Here is a 23,068-nt window from a genome sequence, read left to right on the forward strand (position 1 = left end):
CTCAAAAAAGGCTCTAGCTGCATGGTGTACCTTACGAACAAACGAGCCAACCAGTGTTCGAGCTAACCAATTGCCTATCTCTACAACAGCTAACATCTGACCTAGATAAAATAAAATGACTGTATTTTTTGCATATTCTCTAACTGGATCCACAATTTCATCCACTTCAACCATGAGACCAACCGATGGAATAGAGTCTTTCCACTCTTTTCTTGTGTCTGCAAATCCTTCGTGCATGACATCATAGACCAGTTGTGCTTCAACAGCATCATGCACGGGGTCATGCAGGCACAACATATGTGTAGAGAGAGAGGTATTCAATGTGAGCCAAGCATTCTGAAATTTTTTAGTGTACAATAGAGTAAATTATTTTCGTTTCCAACTAAATTACAGGGAGTCCCTTGCATTGCAAATTTCTACAAAATGAACAATGCATCAACCCAAAGAGTCAAGCATGAAAGTCTTTATTATATGTTTTGGCATTGTGCATCCTTACAATAAATACCTGTAAACTAGCACTCTATGCTATATGTCCATAATCTTGTGCAAGAATCCCTCCGTTTCCCCCTCAAACAAATTCCCTATGAAGGAAAGACGAAGGAACAAAACGAAAGCACCCAAGAGGAATAGGGCAATGTTGGCGGAGGGTCGCATGCGCGGGAAAAAGATAACTAGGATGAATTGCTTTTTTGAACACAATACCTCTGTGAGGCCAAATTCAAGATCCTTGAATACACAATGATTTCAATACCCAATGCAAGAATTTGAAAGTGCCTTTAGCATTATTCTTACTAATTTTCAGCAGAGCTATGGAAGCTCTGATCACAACAGTCTAGTTCAGATTCACCACTATCAATTATCAGATGATCTGTGCTGCCTTAGGTGCTGCTCGAAAGGCAGCACCGGATCATAGAGAGAGATTTTAACAGTGACCCGTTTATGTCGTAAATTTTAAGCGCAATGGCATCTTAAGGTGCGTATTTGGCAGCTATAACCACCCACAATCACCATGCTGCCCTTCTTGTGTGGGAGGGATGTTCTCGATCCTTCTTTGTTTATACAAAGCGATTGTTTTCCAGAACCAGTCAACAGTAAGTATACCCAGGTATATGCTGCACATCCATGTATCTGCACTAAGTAATTTCACATGGGTACCGTCAACATCATAGACTATGTGCCAGGTCCTAAGGAAAGATGAATCTGGGAAGCTGCCACATAGGCCACTATTCCTGCCGCATAACCTGCAAATGCAAATCCACTGACCTGCACATAACACAATTTGAGAAGCAATGAAGAAATTGATTAGCATCCATCATGTACAAATAATGCTTGAAAATACTGAAAATGACATTCAACACTCACCTTCTTGAGGTACCAAAAAAAATCAGCTTTCTCCATGCCCATGAAAGCAACCCCAGCTGCAGATCCAACTATCAGAATGGACCCTCCTGTGCCAGCACAGAAGGCTATGAGTTGCCAAAGTTTACTATCCATGGGAAATGTTGATAAATCATACATCCCCATAGATGCTGCCACGAGCGGTACATTGTCTATCACAGCCGAGGCAAGGCCGATGGTGCTTGCAATAAGTTCCACACTAGGGATATTGGCATTCAGATATTCTGCTAGTTCTTGAAGCACTCCAGCAGCCTGCAAACTGTCAGTAACAACCATACATTCTCAGTACAGTATGCATTCAAAGAGAAACTAAAAATGAAACACAAAAGCAATTCATTCTCCTCAGCTTCAACAGATCTTTCACCAACCTTCCTACAGAAAGAAGAATTCCTAGAAAAAACAAAACGCCTTGGGTATCGATGCGAGAAAGTGCTTGAGGTACTCTCAATTTTTGACGTTCAGAATCCCCATAATGGATTGCATCTGTCAATATCCACAAAACCCCAAGACCAAGCAACATTCCTAGGTAAGGTGGAAGACCAGTAAGCGCTTTGAAAACCGGCACAAATAATAGTGCCCCAATGCCTACAGCAAAGACAAGTCGTCCTCTGGGAGCCATTGGCTCTGAGGCCAACATGGGCTTTAACTCCTTCCCATTCATTTCACTGCATTGATCAAACCATTTTCAGAAAAGTCAGGAAAACTATATAGATAACGCTCCCCACGTGTTAAGAAACTTTGTTCTACGTTGAAATGGAAATTAATATCACAAGAACGAAAAACACCGACCTGCTAAATGACATGAGAGCAAGTGGAACTGCCAATGAGATAGCTGACGGGATGAATAAGCCCTGCAATCCCCAAGTAGCAAGAGCACTCAAAAACGGTTCCATATCATGACACATCCTAACCCATCCCATCTAAACTTTATGAGAAGTTGGTTTTACTACGGAGCTGCACTCTAAAGCCAGCTACCATGTTGAGATGACTTAACCTGGGTTAAATACCTATAATGTCAACAACCCATAATTGCACAGTTTTTCTAGTTCCAGTATTAGGTCCATTTTTCAATATGCAATCCACAAGATGGTTCTTCTCATGCCTACTTCTGCAGAAAAGCAGAGATATAACAATGGAAGAGATGCTGTCCCAAGTGATCCATCCAAAGCTAAATCTCACCATGATAGTTCAGTGCCTTTTTTAGTTTTATGAGTTTTTCATGCATCATAATATTCATGTCCCTCGGGAAAGAAGAATCAAAGAATTATTGCTAGAACAAGCTACAAGAACATAAACAACACCTCAACTCAAAGATTGCCTCACATATGCTTATGTGGCAAGACAGAATTCTAAAAACAGAGACTGATCCATGTAGGTATTGTTTATGCCCAACTCTCAGCTCTATGGAGAATCCACTGTGGATGTTTATCATTTCTTCCGTTCCTCCCTGCTTCGCTCTCTGCAGGATGCAAATTTTATGGCAGATCTTCCTGCAGCCCAGCTAGAAGTGTTCTTTCACTGTTTTTAGTTTTCTTGTACTAGCTGTTCTTTACTAAAGCAGCTACAATATGTTTTCTTTTCAGGTTTTTTAAGCATATGAGTAGTAATTGTCTCACTTCAAGACAACTATGAATCATGAATGTGAATGCTTCTTAGTGCAAAATTTCTTTTACAACCAAAAATGTGTGTGTGTGTGTGTGTGAGTGAGTGAGAGAGAGAGAGAGAGAGAGAGAGAGAGAGAGAGTGTGTGTGTGTGTGTGTGCGCATTCGTGTGGTACTGTGTGTGAGTGAGAAAGAGAGAGGGTCGTGGAGGAGCTTGCTGCTCGTCTATTGTGCTGTTCAGCCCCCTCCTGGGGAGTGCTGGAGTCTGTGTGGGCGTGTAGATAAATCATGTTTTCTGTCTCGCTAAATTTCCCCTTTTTTTCTTTGCTGCAAATTCGCCTTTTTTATCCATATTTTGCCTTTCTTTGGGGGTTCTCTCGGCACATTGCCCCCTTTCAATCTTCTGTCCATTTTTTAATTCTACGGGTCTCACCCTTTCAAGGCTTTTCCTTTGCTGTTGTTTACTGTTTCTAGCCCTTCCCTGTAGGGTTTTCTCAGCAGGGAAATAAGTTTAACCAATCCTTTTTCCCAAGAAGATGGCATATGTTGAGATTCCTAAGCATGATTAATCATATATTACAATGCAATTGAAATGGCATCCTAATAGGGCAAGAAGAACTCCACAGTAAGACCACCCCATCCTTGAGATTCCCATTTGCCACGAGTTGAGTGCCTCCTTCAATTCTTTTTCATCAAAGGGGCCTCAATTTGTATGGCTTGATGAGGAGTGAGGATAGGACTGACGTGTTGCAGTGGTTTCTGCCATGCCAACATCAGCCTTGAGAAGGGAAAAGGACAATCAAAATCCTGAGCAAAGTGAATAAACCAAGCCTGAGCAAGTTGAGCACGTGAAGAAGTCCAGCTACCATCCACAAGTTTCACCCAAATATTATCACTTTGTCTCTTTAAAAAAGGTCTTTCAGGAGCAGCCCTTGACAATAAAAGCCTTCTGCCTGGCCCTAGTTCCCATTTCTCTAGTTTTCTTCGATTATCGCCCTGCAAGAAAAATCTAGTCTGACATCAACAATCAGCCTCAGCACGAGACAAGCCTCAAATGGAGCTAAGTTCCACCAAGTCCTAAGAAGTGCTTTTAGCCATTGCTATATCCTCCCTAAGGGCATGAATATAATTCTTGCCATAGTCAAGTATGACATGCTGCACACAAGCAACATAAGTAGACCATGTGACAACGCCCAAAGAGCAGCAATGGCATCATGGACCATGGTTTTGAAAGTGTCATGCTGCAAATAACTATTGTTTAGCCTTTTGTCCAGTAGCCTGTCATTTTGCAAATCACAGAGGAGAGCTTCAATCAGAGAGGAGCATGATCTGAATGCGTAAATGCATAATCAGCCCACATAGAGCAAGTGAAGACATTGAATTGTCGTGCATTAAATATTTAACACCGATCCAATCAAGTCCTGTAAGATGACTGCACATTATGCTGGAAAAGTGAAACTAGGAAGCAAGGGCCACGTTTTTTTCCTAAGGTCAGCTAGACCAAATTGAAGGAGAGGTTAAGCCCACTACACCTGCTCTGAAGCTAGAATATGCATATGTCCAAAAATATTATCTCCGGGATGCGGAGCATTATTGAAATCTCCACATTGAAAAAACATTTTGCCCCCATAGATATTGTAGCATAGCCTGTCAGATTAATGCTCTTCAATTTGAGGATTGCGGTGCATACACCGAAGAAAACTCATATATTTCTTCTTGAAGAAGATGTTGCACAACAATCCATCGACCTTCTCAATCATTATAAGCCACAACTAGTTGAAGAGCATGCTTCACAAGCACTGCCACACCAAAAAAAGCAGTGCCACCCGCGTAGAAAACATCATAGCCAGCGAAATTCCCTGACTGACCAGCATATCTATGCTGATTATGCTCCTGCAAGGCTACTATATCAGGTTGCAATCTATTGCCAAAATATTTTCCATTACACAAACCCTGTACATTGTAAGTCAAACATTTTATGTGTCATCAAATTAATAGCTATGTACACTGGTAATCTCACAAGCCAATACATCAAGACTGCATGTCCACCTCAGGATCTGAGCGTTACCCTCATTTGAAACAACAACCTGATGAGAGGGGAGCAAACAGGTAACTTTTTGTTCTGGGAAAAGAGTACAACTTGTTGCCATTGCAGCCCATGTGATGCCAATTCCTAAATTTTCTGCAGGGGTATGGCCATTGGAGGATGCACCATTCCATGTCTAAGGAGGTAGAGCTCTCCTAACCATAACAATATTCCTCAGAGTCTGCCAAGTTTCAGTATAATTTTTTCCTTGGCTTTATTCCTCAGAGTCTGCCAAGAATCAGTATCATTTTTTTCCTTGACTTTAGGTTGAGCCTAAATCATTACCATTAGTAATAACCTTAGCCTCCCCCTTATCCTATGCTGCACTTGTTGGTTTATTGCCTTCGATTTTAACCCCAAAAGCCCCAGCGGCATCCTTGTTTTTGTACAAGGCAAGGCATCACATCTGGAGGCATTTTATGCAAAATCAAGGGGCATTGTGAAGCCATGACCCAGATTTTCTACACCCAAAGCATGCACCTGCAAAAAGACCCCATTTCAACGTGTAAAAGGCACTCCCCATAGCAACATTATTAACTGTAATAGAATAAGATTCTGGAGTGGGAACATCTCTGTCACACACACACACACACACACACACACACACACCTTTTTTTGGGTAAAGCAGATATTTCATGTTGAAGAATGTACATTCATAGCTGTCCAAAGTTGACACTGCTACTCAAAACGAGTAGCGGTAATAAAACACTTCTAACTGGTCCAGAGGAAGATCTCCAAGCGAATGAGCATCTTGGAGAGACCGATACGAAGATAATTGGAAATAAGGAAAAACATCTCTAAAGAGTACTCATACAGTTGATTGGTGCGAGAACAATACAACAACCAGAAAGCCCAATAGCGAAACCAAGAGAAGAATCGAACATAGTCCCGCATAGTAACATGTCTACCAAACAGCCAAAACGCCTTGCCGAACGAAATCCTGAGAAAACGAGCACGAAGCCATGTCGTCAATCTGAAGAGAAAAGCACGGGCAAGAGGACAGGTCTAACACACGCTCCTGCCGATGAGAACAAGTAGGACATGCTGAAGAAGCAATATGTCTAGCAAGCTAGTGAAGTCCCCACTAGTAAAGCCCCTACCAAGCAACGCCATAAGAAAACCCGCTACTTGGGACAAAGCTTATAGCTCCGGATGCACCAAAAAGAAATTATCCACTTGGCCACTACATGTTCACCTTTGGATCATGCATTCTATTCTCATGGGCCATGGCTTATGTTCAGTTTTATTTGCCATTTATTCCTTGGTCTTCTTGGGATATTCAGAAATTTTTATCACTAAGGTTATGGGATGCTTTTGGCGAACCAAGCATGATAGTAAGGCGCTTCGTCTTCTCAAATGCAATTATGTTTGTTTGCCCAGGATGCATGGGGGTTTGAACATTCTTGATCTTCACACTCATTAGCCTACAAGGTCACACACACACTCTCTTTTTTGCAAAAGGCAATACGTCATTAAGAGAGAATGTACATCCGAAGCTGAAGAACTAAAAACAATGAAAGAACACTTCTAACTGGGCCGGAGGAAGATTTCCCTGAGCAAGTGCATCAAGAAGGGACTGATGCAAGGAGAATTTTAAAAAACGAGAAACATCCACAGAGGAATGCCCATACAAATGAGAATTCTGAGCATGAATATAGAGACCATAAAGCCTAGTAACGACACCAACTGAAGAAGTAGTCATAGTCCCGTGTAGAAGCATATCTCCCAAAAAACCAAAACTGCATGCCAAAGAGACACTAGGAAAGCGAGCAAGAAGATAAGCTCCCAATCTAGTAAGAAAATATATAGCAACCGGGCAAGTCCAAAGCAGATGCAGAACTCTCTCCTTGGGATGGAAACAAGAACGACAAGCCAAACCTTCCACCAAGCTAGAGGTTTGTCAAGAGGCCAAATATGAATCCCACGCTCACATAGAATACACACACTCACACAGAACACATGAATCCAAGAACATCCCACACTCATCTTGTGAAAGCACAAGAGATGATGGAGCTTTCAACCTCATGATAGCTACAAGCTTGAAAACCATAAACTCCATCATGGGTCGCATGAACTAGCTACGATGACATCCACACTGACATAATCAGCGCCAACGGTGGGTGTAGACCAAAGTATAAAAGCAAATGCTCACACCCATGCACACTTCAGCATCCATTTATAGAAAAGCTTCATATTGAGTTTCTTTCAGCACTCCATGGTTAGTTGAAAAGGCATATCCTAGTGAAGAAGTAATCCACATTCTCCTCTATAAAGAGTATGTATGGTATCAGTCCAAATATTACCATGGTATGAGAGGGATGGACCTACGATCCATCCCATGCCTTTGTGCCTCTTGCTCTCCAGATATGCCACGCTGCAATACTTGCCAGTATCTCCCAAGAGATATCCACAAAAGCATGCACTGGTCTGGAAGGGGAGAAATAAACATTATCTAGAGAGCAATACTCAACGAAATGTCGTCGGCCCAAGAAGATCTTGCCTCTCAAAGAAGACCAGAGGCCCCAAAAGAGAAAGCCAAGCCACTGAGCCCCATGTCATATAGAAGCGTGAAGGACCAAAGGTGCTGAAGATCCTAGCAATCCCGTTCCAAAAAACCCTTGCCTGTCTGTAGTCCCATAAGCAATGATGAATTGACTCCTTGGCAGACTTGTAGTGGCGAGGACACATAGAGTCTTCCCCAAACCTAGCCCACCATAGGCTCATTGCAATCACTCCATCATCGACTCATTGCAATCCCTCCATGAATAGGCACCTAAAAGAATAGAGTGATTTTTCTATCGCTCAGCTGAAATTTGAAGGTTTGCCAAGTGAGGGGCTCCAGAGAGCCTCCAACCTCTACAACTGATCTGAAAGTTCCTTCTCTAAGTTCTAACCCCCTAAAAGCCCCTACATAAAATGTTGCCAACATGACTAAAGAGCCAAAGAAAAGGGATTTTGTCTTGATGTGCTAAAAATGGGCCTACTCTCCAATGTAGTTGGTGAGGTACTCCATGAGATCCAATATGTGCATGATATCCAATTCTAGGGATTCCCACCTTCGGCATGAGTCATTACTCTAGTGGGAAAACCTGAGGAGACTGTCCACATAAGGACCTACTCTCCAATGTAATTAGTGAGGCACTCTATGAGATCCAATATGTGCATGATTTCCAATTCTAGGGATTCCCACCTTCGGCATGAGTCAATACTGTAGTGGGAAAGCCTGAGGAGGTTGTCCACATCTTATATATACTTGGGATGTGTGTTCATAGGACCTATGCTCAACATGAAAGGGGCGGTTCATACCAGCCTGACAACTAGAGGACATGCGCCTATAAAGCCTAATAAACGTCTTTGTGAGCCCTCTACGGTATCTAAAATCAATATCATATGCTGTAGGATCGAAATGTGAGTCTACCAATGATGCGCCCTATCTCTTTTGAGAGTGCCCCCCTAAAGAGGCCAACTCATTGATGTAAGGTCCGAACAAAGTGGGAGGTAGTCCTGCTTCACGCCAATGGTGCTACTCGCCTCCTTTGATATCCCATGTCTAGTGTAGGCTCTGCCTACCAAACTCTTGTATAAGGCCATGACAACCAAATGACATCTGCAATGCCCAACACTCAAAGTCGTGAAATGAGAGGATCAAATCAAAGCCCTTCTAAAAATCAACATAGCAACAAAATGCATTCTATCTGCAGTGCCTGGCCTCCCTCACTAAGGGCTCTAAGAGTGCAATCCAAATTCGAATAGTCTCCCAAAACCTCCCTCATCTGCTCAACCATATACTTTAGCCATCAAAAATGGCTACAACAATTGTCTGATAGTTCCTTGGGTCCATATGGTCTCTTGCTTTGTGGATTTGGATGATAGTGAAATTGAGAGAGAACTCACTTCCATTGAGAGACTTGGTGCTGCTCAAAAGAGGGGCTGGAGAGGGCTGAGTACAATTGAAACTTTTCAGTAGTAGGAGGTCAGCCTGCCAGCCAACTTGGCAAACCATTTGCTGGCCTTGGCACGCCGCTTCCCAAGCCCCTTGGCTTCCCCATTTGGGAAGCCAATTGCCCCAGATGGTGGCCCGTTTGGCCACCCTACAAAGTGTACATATGGGACAGCTGCACGCGAGTTGGTGAGATCCCACGTTAACCCCCTCTTTGCCCATGAATCCTCTATGATAGCCTATCCTTACATGCCTATGGATTTTTCCTCCTTGAGGCTTTAGAGATGAGCAAATAAAGACTAAACTAGAGGAAGAGGGTGAAGCATTGACATTCCAAACATGATGGGATTGTCTCCTATTGTATCTATTTGAATATTACTTGCTCATTATGCATTAAATTGTTGTATGTGTCTTTATGTGAATGCCTTATGTTAGGTTCCGATAGCTCAAGAGAGCACTCTTGTTGTGCCACTATGCAACATGCAACACCAATAAAGATGAGGATCTTGAAAGGCTTTCTCACACACCTCGCATAAATGAAACATTCATGATACCATAAATAAATCCCACAACACTTTGGCCTAGCTTGAAAGGCTCCTAAGTTCACTCTCTTGCCTTCACCCTCAGCCCTTTTACTCCAAGGAAATGATTAAAACAGGCCAAAAAGTATTCACTTTCTCATAATCAAATGTGCTTCCATCATTGTTTGTGTATAAGATAGACTCGTGGCAAAAATCAAAGAAGCTTAAACATTCATGCCATCTTTATTGTTATTAAATACTACCATCAAGTAAAATCGAAATACAGCTTACTCCTCATGTAGTAGACACCGCACAGTCTTGTATTGAATAGCAAACCAGAATTCCCCTTTGCTTTCCACTAGACCCCAAAAGAGTAAGAAATATCCTCATCTCTTCTTCTGGTTGCGGTGAACTTTGTGCATATTGAATCCACCCTTTTGAAACTTTACCTCATTATTTATGGGGCTGTTTCCCAGTAAGATTCCAATTGGGATTGTTAATGGGCACTTGATCTAACTGTTAAGGCAGCTCTTTCCATTTGGGACTGTAAAATATGGGGATCCATCACCCTTTGGTTGGGTAGAGGTTCAATAATTGGTTATAAGCTGGTTGAGCATTTGCCTCTGCAATTTTGCCAAACCCCTCTAGCTAAATTCCATGAGCATACAGTTTGATATATAAAAGCTTTGTTGAGAAAACTTTCTAAGAGACAAGGAAACATAGAGAGCCATACTACAAAGGAGACCATGGTAAACACACCGCTTTGCAGCCAAAACCATCAAGGAATGTACATGTAGATGGGTAAGAAAATCGTTAGTTATTCTCATTGAATTCAAACCTTCATAGTTTGTATAGTTGAAATTTGTCCATGAATCCATAGCATCGTAGTTGTTACATCTCCAATTGGAGTCCAAGCACCACCAGCATTTGCAGCAATTACCACGACTGCTCCAAAATACCTACACGTACCAACATCAAAGTATAATGGCTGATGTGGGCATGCACCTTCACCTTTTTCTTTTAAGAACAACATTCTAACAGCAATACTGCAAATGATTAAAGCAAGATCCATATGGGCATGCCACCCTAAACATGACAAGTAGCCCAAATTTTCTGGTTTAAAAGTCTTAGACACCCTTGCGCCACTATCCAATGCTTCTCGTTCCATGTCTCCTACCCATGTAGACCCTTACTATATCGTACCATCACCTATAAGTTCCAAAGCTACAAGTGCTAGCTAAGTCCACTTACCGTGCAATAGAACCCTCCTAGAATGCAATTGCTTCCTTATTCAATCCTAAACCAAGGCAGAATTCTACTTTTGAGTATCAACATGATTATCATGAAGGGAATGACACAAAGAAGAAGGGCAGTGCTTTTATTTGAAAACCCTGGTCACTTCGCTTCTAAATGTTGGAAGAAAAAGGCAGATATGGCTAGACATGGTTCTAGACGTAGTGGTAAAGACACCGCGAATGTAGCCAAGACAAGACTAGTAATTCTGAGAAGGCCTTAGCTATCTCAAAACCAAATAAGTCTGATCAAGCTGATGAGTCATAGATCATTGAATCTGGAGCCTCCAGTCACTTCAATCCACACAAGGAATGGTTCTCTCTCTTAGAGAAAAGTGGCAGTGGCCATGTGGAACTAGGAGATTCCAGACTTCATCAAATCAAGGGTACTAGTAGTATACCAATACGAATGTTGAATAAAGACATATGGGACATACCTAACGTTTTGTATGTTCTAGGTGTGAAGAAAAGCTTTCTATCTGCTAGTCCCATTACTAAACATAACAAGGAGGTGGAATTTGATGAAGGAGAATATGTCATTCCAGAGAAGGCCAATAATTTCAAAATCATAGCTAGGGGCATTGAGGGAAAAGGCCTTTATAAACTGACATCATATAGACTAACATCATCTATGTCGGCCTATATCTTTTCAATTAAGTAGGGCATGAAAGGTTTGGCTAATTCGAGACAAGACAAGGCCATCAAAATCATAGCTAGGGGAATTGAGGGAAAAGGCCTTTATAAACTGACATCATCTATTTTAAGGCTTTTCAATTAAGTAGGAGAGAAATCTTGTGGCATGAAAGGTTTGGCTATTCGAACATACAAAACCTAGTCCTCATGACGAGGAAACGGATTGCCTCATCAAGAGAAGATGATTTGCAAAAGATGTATCATGGAAAAGGACGATTGTGAAAAGATCCCGAAGAAGAGTTCAAGAAAAAAAGATATCCTTGGAACATATACATTCTGATGTATGTGGTCCTTTGAATGTCAAATCAATAGGAGATACGGTTTACTTCCTAACATTCATAGATGACTATTTAGAGCACATGGGTGTACTTCTAGAAGGAGAAACTCTTGCTGAGCAATCCTATTGCGCACAAAAGGGAATACAATGCAAAAGCTACATTCCCTACGGAATTTTGTTTAGAAATTCAATCGCCAAGATAAAATAAGATGTGATGTACTCACATAAGCAAGGATATGCAATGCAAAGATCTCTGATTTTAGAAGAGTGTCCATATGTCTCCCACCACTAAGAGTAGCTGAAGAGAAACTAACAAAAGGAAAATTCTTGGAAAATTGTGTATCCATCAACATCCGCTTCTCTTTGTACTAGACACTAAAGATGAATTCATGAAGAGCTCAAAGGATTAAAATAGAGGATGTAGAAGAGTGCCATCCCATGTATGGGACATTTCATCCACTCCATGGGACATTTCATCCACTCCACCTTTTTGCAATAAGGAACTTGACCTCATGCAACATGGAAATTTCAAAAATAGCTATTAGTGGGAAAAGCAACTAGAGTTAATCATAAATTTGAAAGACATAAGACTCAACAATCAAGGAAATTAGAAGTAGATACCTATTGGGCTCCAAAGATTTACAATTTTGCATGCAAGGAACTTAAGATTCTTCGGAGGAAATGCTTCTAGTCCAGTTCAATCTCTCATGCTGATGATGGATACCAACCTAGTGCAACTGATTGGTCGACAACAGCAACAAGATATCTTGTAGTTTGCAAGAAAAGGAATAAAAATTGCTCAAGATAGAGATCAATTTTATGGCTTATGCCAACCAGAAGTATTCACCTCGAGTTCTCTTAGAGGGGGAGTGGTTTTACTTGAGAATCCCAAAAGATTGTTAGGTTGGAGAACTGGCCAAGTTTTATAAAATATCTTCTCACTTTTGTGGTCTATATTAGATCTAAAAAAGATCAGTGATGTGGCCTACAAGTTGCAACTACTTGACGGCATTTGAGTATACGTGGTCTTTCATGTTAGCAGACTGAAAGAAACGTTGGGGGTTGGAGATAGTTTTGTCTTTGAGTATGTGTTTGTTAGACTTAGGTCAAAACCAAAATTGAGGAGCTTCAAAGCCCATTTTCTCTTTGGATCTTAGATTTGTTCTACATTTTGGAGGTCATCTACTCTTAGGTACTTCTTTAGTTTTTCTCCCCATTCTCTTGTTTTATTTTCAAAATTAAAATAATTAATTAAAAATAATGATAATAATTATTTGCTTGTGTTTGCGTTCGTGCTTCATGTGTTTTCTTACATGTTTGTTGGTTTATCTTTGTTCTCTTGTGCTAGCATTAGTGTGCCACCCCCCCCCTCCCCTCCTGCTTGTGTGTGTTATGGTGGATATTTAACCTAATTGAATTCTCTCTCTCTCTCTCTCTCTCTCTCTCTCTCTCTCTTTGCGCTTTGTTTTGTCCTTTTTGCTATTAAAGTTTTTGTTGTTTCGATTGGGAGTTCAAAGCTTTAGATTTACCCAAGAGATTTTGTAATCTTCCAAAACCTAGATGACAGCATGCTTGGGTACTAATAAGAACATAAGCGAAGCTTTGCTTAATAAGTTGTTTTCATTTTTTATTGCACGATGGTGCAGCACATGGGAGGAATGGCAGCTCAGTCTATAACAATAGATAGATAACTATTGCTCCGATTCACTTGCAAGTGAAGGATAGTTTTGTATGGATGCGCAGCCATGCAATTTCAACACACATCTTGCTTCAAGTGATCGTCAAGATCTTGCATAAAGGATGGATGAAAGCAAAGTCACATCCCCAAGCAAGGTCATGATTTTGGGAAGCTCATTCAAGAAATCTTGGAGGACATTTCTTACAAGTAACGCTGAGCATCCTATACTCAATGAGGAGCCATAGAATGACCTTCGAAAAATAGCATGGGCCTTCGAGCAAGGGAGTACAAGGAGAAATTCAAGAGCCAAGGTTGAAAAGACACATGAAGTTATGCTTTCTTTCTCTTTTGTTCTCCTTTTGTTTGTTTTTGCGAATAAATCATATAAAAATAAGAGGGTTGAATAGTGTATGCTTTTACCAAAGACTAAGCATGAGAAAAAGAAATATAATAATCACACATCTATTCTAAAGTAAGGAATGGTTCTGTATTCTCGCTCTGAAGGTTTATATACTCATAAGTAGATGTAGGCATGGTAATTTCCTTAATTAATTATTATTGCTTGAAACATACGTTATGATTTGTTGAAATCACTCCACTGATTTGAATTGAGTTGGAGAAAATTATAGAGAAGAAAAAGCATATAACGACATCAATGCTAAGAAAGACTAAGATACATGAATGTTAGCTACTAGAACTATGTAGCATGAGAGCTACATCCATGACACTACGTGTTGATTATTAGCAGAAGTGGAGGGCTTATTGTTTAAGGATCTTGGGAGTGTTCTCTCCTAGGTGAAGACTTAATGGACCTTAGAGTAGTTTGGTTTTTGGCCTTGGTTTTCTATAATGTGGGACTTAGGTAGCTCATTGTAGGGAAACTCTCTCTCGTGCCCATAAGCTATGGTGGGAAAGTGAGGGGCTAACTCTCCTCCATATGGTTTGTTCCTAATAGAGTGCGTTCCTTTGTTGACGGGATTCTTATTTTTCCCTTGTGCTGCTTTGTTCTCCTGTACAAGTAGAAGCGTAGCGTAGTGAGATTCCCACTTAAGATGGTCAACATTGGTATCAAAAGTAGTCTTGAGGCATTAGGAATCCTCTACTCTCTTTTCTATGGAAGTAGTTATGCTTGAGCTTGATCCTCTTGGCTATAATGGATCCATCTCCCACATGCCTTAGGTTTTATTGTCTCTCTTGGCTGTACCGAATCCATGTCTGACATGCCCTGATGATCTCCATTGGGCAGTTTTGGGTGTCCTAACACTGTTTGTGAGGGATGCGACGTGTAGGAGATTGAGTCAAAGAAGCACTTTTCCTTCAGATGCTTGTCTACTATGAGATCCAAGGACAACACCACTGCCTTCAAGAACAATTTTGGACCACTCGCAACTTTCTTAGTCCACCTAAATTAGAGACTTGTTTTGACTTATCTACATGAGGCATAGCGATACATAGATCGATTGCTTAGAGTGTAGAGACGAGATCCTGAGGTCATAATGGAGTCCAACCAGAGGACGATCTTAGATTTCTTCCACTCAAGAGAGACTGACTAGAGGTCAGTGGGGAGATGACGTAGCCGAGACCGAGAGAGACACATAATGACAGACCTTTCAGCATATGAATGGTCCTCGTCTGTCAACTGAAACCCGTAGCATACCTGCCTCCTCAAGGTCAATGTCTGGTAGTAGAGTGGAATCATCTTTAAGTCGAAAAGTGGTGCCTGATGAGCGCTTGTCCTCGCGTTGAAGTCCCCAACTAGGAGGACTTCTCCACGGCTAGAGAAGTCAACAATGGACTGATAAAGAGCAACAAATGGAGATGTCTCATACTCACCTCGAATATCTCTCACAAAGTGGGAGGTCTCAGGGGGGAGTAGCAAATTGCAATAAACAGATCCCGGCTGTCCATGTGCCGAATCCGGATCCAAAGAAACCTGGAATGTACATCTCTCTGCTCTATTGAGATGGCCCCAAAAAGTGTGGATCTGTAAAGGACTGCAACTCCTCCTAACCCTCGAACCCCCCCTGTATCCCTCGTCTCATCTCTGTAGGCAAAACTGTATAGGATTCCGAGAAGTTCCCTGGTTCTGACCATAAGGTACCATTACAGTTCTAGATGGTTCACAGCAAAGAATGGCCTAGCCTACCCTCCTCTTCAAAATCACCCTCTACTCCAGCAACCTCCAATAGCAGAGCCCGATACGGCAAGGTTGCAACCAGGACGCCTTCCCCGTATGCGCATATCTATGACCAAGGTGGTCTTTTTGACCGACCCATTATTGGGTATCATGAACAGATTTGCTTCCTGCAAGATCAAGTGACAGAGCTGAAGATGCAACTGGCGGATGCCATAACTAGAATTCAAGTTTTGGAAGGACCTGGTAAGAAGGAAGTCATTGACGAGGTTGTAAAGTAATGTAATGCTTCCCCCCTTACCTCCCAACTAGTCTCTACAGTCAAGAATCTAGTTCAAACAGAAGTGCAGACTTACCCCCCAACTAGTCTCTACAGTCAAGAATCTAGTTCAAACAGAAGTGCAGACAGCCAAGCAAGAAGTGATTGTGGAGTTTGATGCAAAGATCAACAAAGTTGCTATTCAGGAAGAGATTAAAGAACATGCAGCTAGAAAGGATAATGCTTTGCAAATCAGAGTTGGGGGGCGTCCAAATGAATGGTATAAAGAAGAGGAATCATTCAGTGATACCTCTGCACATGTCAAAGCAGCCATGCCTACTATTGATTGGACAGCTGACGCAGATGACAATCCTAATGATGATGGTGAAGCTCGAGTAGTCCAGATCGGTAGGCGTAATGGTCATGCTATCATTACATGACAATCTCATAAGCCGAAAGGGACTAAGCTATGGATAGCCGAAGAACTCACAAGAGCTCAACTGAAGGATAAGGCAAAGGAATTAACAAAGGTTCGGGCTGCGAGGAAGGCTGGTAAATGGGCAGTCTATCATGAAGGAGTAGCACTCATTAAAGAGTTTAAATCAAAACCAAAAGACTCTCAATCTTAAACTGATGTATGGCCAGCTATATCTACGTATGTTTTGCTAGATTATCACTTAGGTACTTTAAATAAAATGGAGCTGCCTTTGCACTCTTTGGGAGGCCCTGTGCCCTCCCTAAGCTGATGTACTAGTTGGTTTTCACATTGTCCCATAGACCTCTTGGTCTCCCATGGATGTTAATAGAGACTCTCTCTCTCTCTCTCTCTCTCTCTCTCTATAGTTCTTTTTGCATATGACTGTGATTCCATGCATCAACTACTACAGACACTTCGGGTCTTTTGCAATGAAAGCGGGCTTGTGGCAGTGTGCACCACTCAACCTGAACACCTTCCTGTCATCAGCTTTGCGGGGCAGCCCATTGAATATGTCAACACCTTTAAATATTTAGGCATCGACATACCAGCCGACCACAAATGGTGGCAATGTGCACAAAGAAGGTTGGATATAGGTTGGGGAAAACACTATCAATTTGAAAATGATTGCAAGCACACTGACACCCGGAACTAGAAGATCCTGAATATGTTGTTTGATGCATATGTGGTCCAAACAGTGCTCTATGGAGTAGAAGTATGGGGAGGCAGCATGTCTCCATCTACATGGAACAATGTCACAAGAAACCTTTCTAGAAACATTTCGAGATTTCGACAAACATTTCGTCTAGAAACGTGTAAAATTAGTGTATTTTATATAAATTATTTTATATAAATAATAAAAATAGTTTTTTTTAATTAAAAATTTTTCAAAAAAACTTCCACGTTTCGGGCAGAAACGCTTCTTCATGTTTCTACTGCCCAAAATGCGTTGTCTGGTTACATTGACATGGAATGAGATTGAAAAAATGCAGAAAGCATTCCTACGACGACATCTAGGAGTCAAGGCTACTACCCCGTACTCTGTGCTCCTTTTGGAAACAGGCACAAGGCCAATTGACTTTCATGCATTGATCAGAGTGACGCAATATCTAGTGGACGTGCAACAAATGCCAACAGACAGATTACCGTACAGAGCATGGACAGCAAGTATGAAACTTCAAAAGAACCATAAAAGCAAGATCATATGTACAGGATGGGGGACACACATAAGGAAATGGTTCAGCAGATGGAAAGTGGAACCATACTTAACTATGCCACCTGAAAAGGTCAATCTATAGGAATTCCAGTTGTCCTTACTATGCACCCTATAGGCTCAATGGCTAACGGCAGAAAGGAAGACCAAGTTAGAATACTACCAAGATCAAATAAATCCTCTATGCACATCTTGTACAGCAACAACTCTAAGGATTTTTGGTGGAGATTCCTTGAGCGTAGGTCCCCATCACCCCTCACCGACACGAGAGTCTGGCACACGTATGCACACCATCTTTATGATGTCCCACACCAGCCCACTCCAGATCTCATACACACACCTCGCCCCACCACTTGCACGTTGTTCACCAGAGGAGGAGTCAAGGACGCGACATTGAAACTGCACAATGGCCGAGCTAAGGATCACGAGGGGCTGTGCACTGAGTTTATCACATATGGGATCGACACGTTAGCCCCAATCCTAGCAAAGCTATTCAATGACATTGTTTGCCTTGGCTTCTCCCACACCTGGACACTCAACACCATCACCCCCATCCACAAGGCAGGGGATCCCATGGACCTGAGTAACTACAGGACTATCATGATTGGACATGTGATGTTTAAGATCTATGCAGCTCTATTGGATGCATCGGTCAGCCTGTTCGTAGAGATGAGAGGGCTTAGAGCAAAGCATCAGGCCGGTTTCAGGCGAGACCATGGGACTACGGATCACATACTCACACTCAGGAGTGTCATTGAGGAGGCCAGATCACGGAAGGAGAGGGTATATTGTTGCTTTGTGGATTTCTGCAAAGCCTTTGACACAGTACCTCGAGCTCATCTCATCACACGCCTACAAACAGTGGGATTTGATCAGGAGATCATCTGGGCAGTCATGACACTATATGAGAGAGTCTCAGGCCGAGTTCAGACAGGCACAGGTTAGACAGATGAGATCCTGAGTACCATAGGGGTCAAACAGGGTTGTCCCTTATCACCGACCCTGTTTGGCCTCTACATCGATGAGCTTGAGACTTTCATGGGGCGTTCGGAGGGACCGGTTGCTCACTTGCCGGGATCATCATCAGGATTCTTCTTTATGCAGATGACGTGGCACTCTTGTCGTCCACACCGGAGGGGCTCCAGTGACACCTGGATCCACTGCAGGCTTTTTGTTTATCCCATGATTTGGAGGTCAACCTTGGCAAGACCAAGGTCATGATCTTTAACACCTCTCGAGCAAACATGCAACGGAAGCAAGTTACTTTTACTTTCGGTGGGTCACCAGTTGAGATTGTATCCTCATACACTTACTTGGGGGTCATCTTCTTCGGCCCGATCTTCATGATGAGACCAGCGATGCAGGCTAGACCGAGCAGGGGATATGCCTCACTGGCTCAACTAGAGAGACAATGCTTTCACTCCCACTTCCAGGACCCTCAGACCAAGGCTCTTCTCTTCGACTCCTTGGTCCGACCAGCCGGTATGTATGGTAGCCCTTGTTGGGGGCCTGACATGTCAGAGATAGAGTGGGCACGGGTGGAGCACCTGCAGATCCTCATGCTCTCACAGATGATCTAGGGGAAACCGTCTGTACCACATCACATCATTCAGGCCGAGTTTGGTGCTTCTCCACTCCAGCTAGATGCAGCCTTTCAAACCATCACAAATCTACACCAGGTTAGATCATATGGGGACTGCACATCAGGGAGACAGAGGTTGCCATGGTTGGCTCTCGATTCCTCCATGAGGTTGGCAGCAGAGGGAGACGAGCGATACTGGTATCCACGGACTCACTGATGGTTTGTGAGACTAGGGTTCCACATCGATAGGATACCTCCTTTTCAGTACAGTTTAGATGCCCCTCCGGTACTCCCACCCACCATCCTGATTGGGCCACACACCAACCAGGTCATTTGAGAGGATCTCCTGCAGCTACACACCTTTAGGACCTGGTTGGAGCTGAGGGAGCTTCCAATGAAGCTAAGTTTCTACAGAGATTAATGTCTTCCTATTTCGGAGGAGGGATTCATCACACCACCGGATACACTAAGCTTCATATGCCTCACTCACTACGGATCTCCATCGGACAGTTTCGGGTATCATCACACCGCCTCCGCATAGAGAGCGACAGAGCAGAGGGGATTCCTAGGGAGCATCGCTTATGCATATTGTGCGACTGTTAGGAGGTTGAGTCGGAGGAGCATTTTATTTTCAAGTGCCCAGAGTACTATGAGATCCGAAGTCGCTACCACTGCCTCTTCAGAGACGGCTCCGGGCTCCTTTCTAGATTCCTCGCCTACCCAGCTCAGAGATGCCTCGCGGCCTTCATTCACGAGGGGGTCCGACACCGAGAGTACTTAGTCAGGCAACGGGGCTTGGCCACATCATCAGAGATGCCTCGCGGCCTTCATTCACGAGGGGGTCTGACACAGAGAGTACTTACTCAGGCGACGAGGCTTGGCCACATCATCAGACACCTCTCAGAGCAGGATCACAGAGTTCTTCCCATTGAGTGACATTGATCGTCCAGTCTCTAGCCGCAGACGTGACAAAGACCTCGACCCGACGACCGCAGCACGACACACGAGACATCGAGGGGACACACAGATCACTCTGGGGGGCCTCCCGTCATTGTTTAGACCCGGGATGCGTCCCACGGGAGTCACGGTGGCTCTGGTCTTGTGTCGAGCCTCGTCCAGGAGACCGAGACGCACGGCACCCCTTGACGGGTGCTAGTGTCCCATCACCGGCTATGCACCAGCCAGGGCGACATGACATACGGAGGATTCTGCTCCGCTCTAGTCCTTTTCATGGACGCAAGGAAGGAAACGAAGGTGAAGGCGGGGAGGGATGTGAAGGCAGGATGGATGTGAAGGCATGATGGAGGTAGGATGGAGGTGGGGAAGGAGGCAGAGGCGAGGGATGGCGGGAAGGGTGGAGGCGGAAGGGGCTAAGGGGAGGAGAGAGAAGGTGGGAAGGGTGGGCAACGGGAGAGCTATAGGCTATATCATGGACTATCCATAGATGCCACTTATACATTGGTATGAACCTTGTAGGCCTAGTTATAGTCAGTTATGACTATTGGTACAGTTAGTTTATGTACCATCTAGGTCAACGTGCTGAATTGATCCGGAGACTTCTCTTTGAGCCCTTCCCTCCTCATTTGGCATCCCTTTGCCTTGCGCTACGAGTTTCCTTCCATTGGATCTCTCTCTCTCTCCATTTCTACGTGCTCTCCTCCTCATGGGAGCACTTCTTTTGTTGTAATTCTCATTACCACCTCTCCAGATGTATTTGATTATATATGATCAGACTTAGGGTTCAGCACGGGTGATGATGCTCGTTTCAGTAGCTCCACCCTTACTGTGATTTGTATCAGGTTTTCTTTCAGTCTCATAGACCCATCGGTCTTCCGAAGACTCTAATAAAATTTCTTTCTCTCTCTCTCTCTCTCTCTCTCTCTCTCTCTCTCTCTCTCTCTCTCCCCCCCCCCTCCCGCATGCTTCTGCATTTGCATTACTTTCGCAGCTTAGTCTCAGCTCTGAGTTGATGGCGTACGCACATCATCATAGTAGCAATTGCACGATACCGTGCCAAGAGGTGGCAGACAAGTGGAGCGGGTGGTGTGTGTAAAGATATGTGGGGTGGCCTCATGGAGAGAGTGGGTGATCAAAGCAACTCGATCTTCTAGAAGCGGGATGTCCTCAAGATCTATCAGTAGAGTCAAAGATGTGCAGAATACTCAATTGAAAGGCTATGCTCAAAGTGTATGTCATGATAGGTAGTTTGTGTGAGCAATGTCGTGGTGTGTGTCGTGAGGTGAGAGAGAGAGAGAGAGAGAGAGAGAGAGAGAGAGAGAGAGAGAGTATATTAAGTCTTCAAAAGTTCTAAGGATCTATGAGACTAAAGAACTTGATTCAAAGAGCTGAAGGGGTGGAGCCTCTAAACGGGCATCAACACCCATGACGAACACAAGAAAAGCCATGATGATATCGATACCGATACATATAGAGAAATCTTTATATTCATGGAGCTGTGGCGATCCTGGGATGGTCACCCAGAAGTGAACCTTGAGGGAGGGGATGGCGATGCAAGAGGCTGTGGTGGCATAAAGCCATGGATGGGGCACTAATAGATGTCGATTAATGTGGTCTATTGCGGTCTAGTGGCTATGGCCCTGTGACGAACAAGTACCACTATCAATCCCCTCAGCTGTGCCTCCCGCTGGAAAGCATGGAGGTAAGGTTCCCAAGTTTAATATGTGCCTCAACCCACTGACAAGTATGCCAAAGAAAATTAATTATAAGTCTTCAGAAGACCAGAGGGTTTATGAGACTAAAAGAACCCGATACAATGAGTTGAGGGGTGGAGCTTCTATGCAGGTATCAATACCCATGATGAACGCAAGAAAAAATCCATGATCATAATGATACTGGTACATAAAGAGAGAGAAAGCTCTTTGAGCTCATAGAGAGGGTGGGGGCTGGCGGCACTGTGGTGATCATTTGGAGGGAGCTGGTGGAGAAGACCAAGCCTATGTGGGGATCGACGATGTGTGAGGCTGCTGTGGTGGCATAAAACCTATGGTGTGGCATCGACGGCTAGCGGTACATGTGGTCCTCTGTGGTCTCCTAGCTATGGCTCTGCAATGGACCAGTGCCGTCAGCGGCATTGCCTCCAATGTAGTGAGCATGGAGGGACGGTCCCTAGTCTGATCTATGCCTCAACCCGTTGGCCAGTCTAGTGTGTCTCTCACTCTGGTCCTCGGATCCACCGTCTCCCTGAGCCTTACTGGTCGGTGTTGTCTAGTCTAGCTCGAATAACTCGGTGCTCTAAGTGGAGTCTGGCTGTATTCGGATCTTGCCTATGTGTCCTCAGCAAATGCTCCTTGTGTCGGCATGCCTCATGGAGTGAGAAAGAAAGAAAGAAAGAAAGAAAAAGTCTATTAAAACCTATGGAAGACCGATGGGTCTATGACACTGAGTAGTGGAAACCTGATACAATAAGCTGAAAGGGTGAAGCTACTAAATGAGCATCACGCTGAGAAAGAAAGAAAGAAAGAAAGAAAAAGTCTATTAAAACCTATGGAAGACCGATGGGTCTATGACACTGAGTAGTGGAAACCTGATACAATAAGCTGAAAGGGTGAAGCTACTAAATGAGCATCACGCACGCTAAGTGCTAAGAACTACTTAGTCATAGCATCATCATCATCATCATATCAAATCTAATGTCAGATACATTAGGGGGAGGAGGGGAAAAGGGGGGGGGGGGAGAGAGAGAGAGAGAGAGAGAGAGAGAGAGAGACCAACCTTGATTTAAACAAAACATAAGTCAAAATAGCTTGTCAATTTCTAACAATGATGAGATTTGATCGATTGAAACGTGACCAATCGTCTGAAGGGACATGTGGAGAGGGGAGCATCACTCTAACACTAGGAACGGAATGGAAAGATGGAAAGCATGATGAAAATGGAAAGAAAGTACAAGTGCAAGGC

General features: G+C 43.4%; 1 protein-coding gene across 1 annotated transcript in view; it reads right to left on the reverse strand.

Annotated features, from left to right (window-relative positions):
• Nucleotides 1-627: 627 nt before the first annotated feature.
• The window catches only part of LOC147906326 (sodium/proton antiporter 2-like), an 82,777-nt gene continuing 60,336 nt past the window's right edge, over nt 628-23,068 (reverse strand). Inside the window, exons 6-10 of the mRNA XM_087378072.1 lie at nt 10,386-10,506; nt 2,188-2,249; nt 1,767-2,063; nt 1,363-1,657; nt 628-1,263 (exon numbers count right to left, since the gene is read on the reverse strand). Of these exons, the coding sequence (XP_087234198.1) occupies nt 1,171-1,263; nt 1,363-1,657; nt 1,767-2,063; nt 2,188-2,249; nt 10,386-10,506 (868 nt within the window). The 3' untranslated portion in view covers nt 628-1,170. The remainder of the gene's footprint in view (nt 1,264-1,362; nt 1,658-1,766; nt 2,064-2,187; nt 2,250-10,385; nt 10,507-23,068) is intronic.

The sequence above is a fragment of the Dipteris shenzhenensis genome, chromosome 1 (assembly GCF_047967505.1).
Source record: "Dipteris shenzhenensis isolate YYH24624 ecotype China chromosome 1, Dip_SZ_1.0, whole genome shotgun sequence".
NCBI lineage: Eukaryota > Viridiplantae > Streptophyta > Polypodiopsida > Gleicheniales > Dipteridaceae > Dipteris > Dipteris shenzhenensis.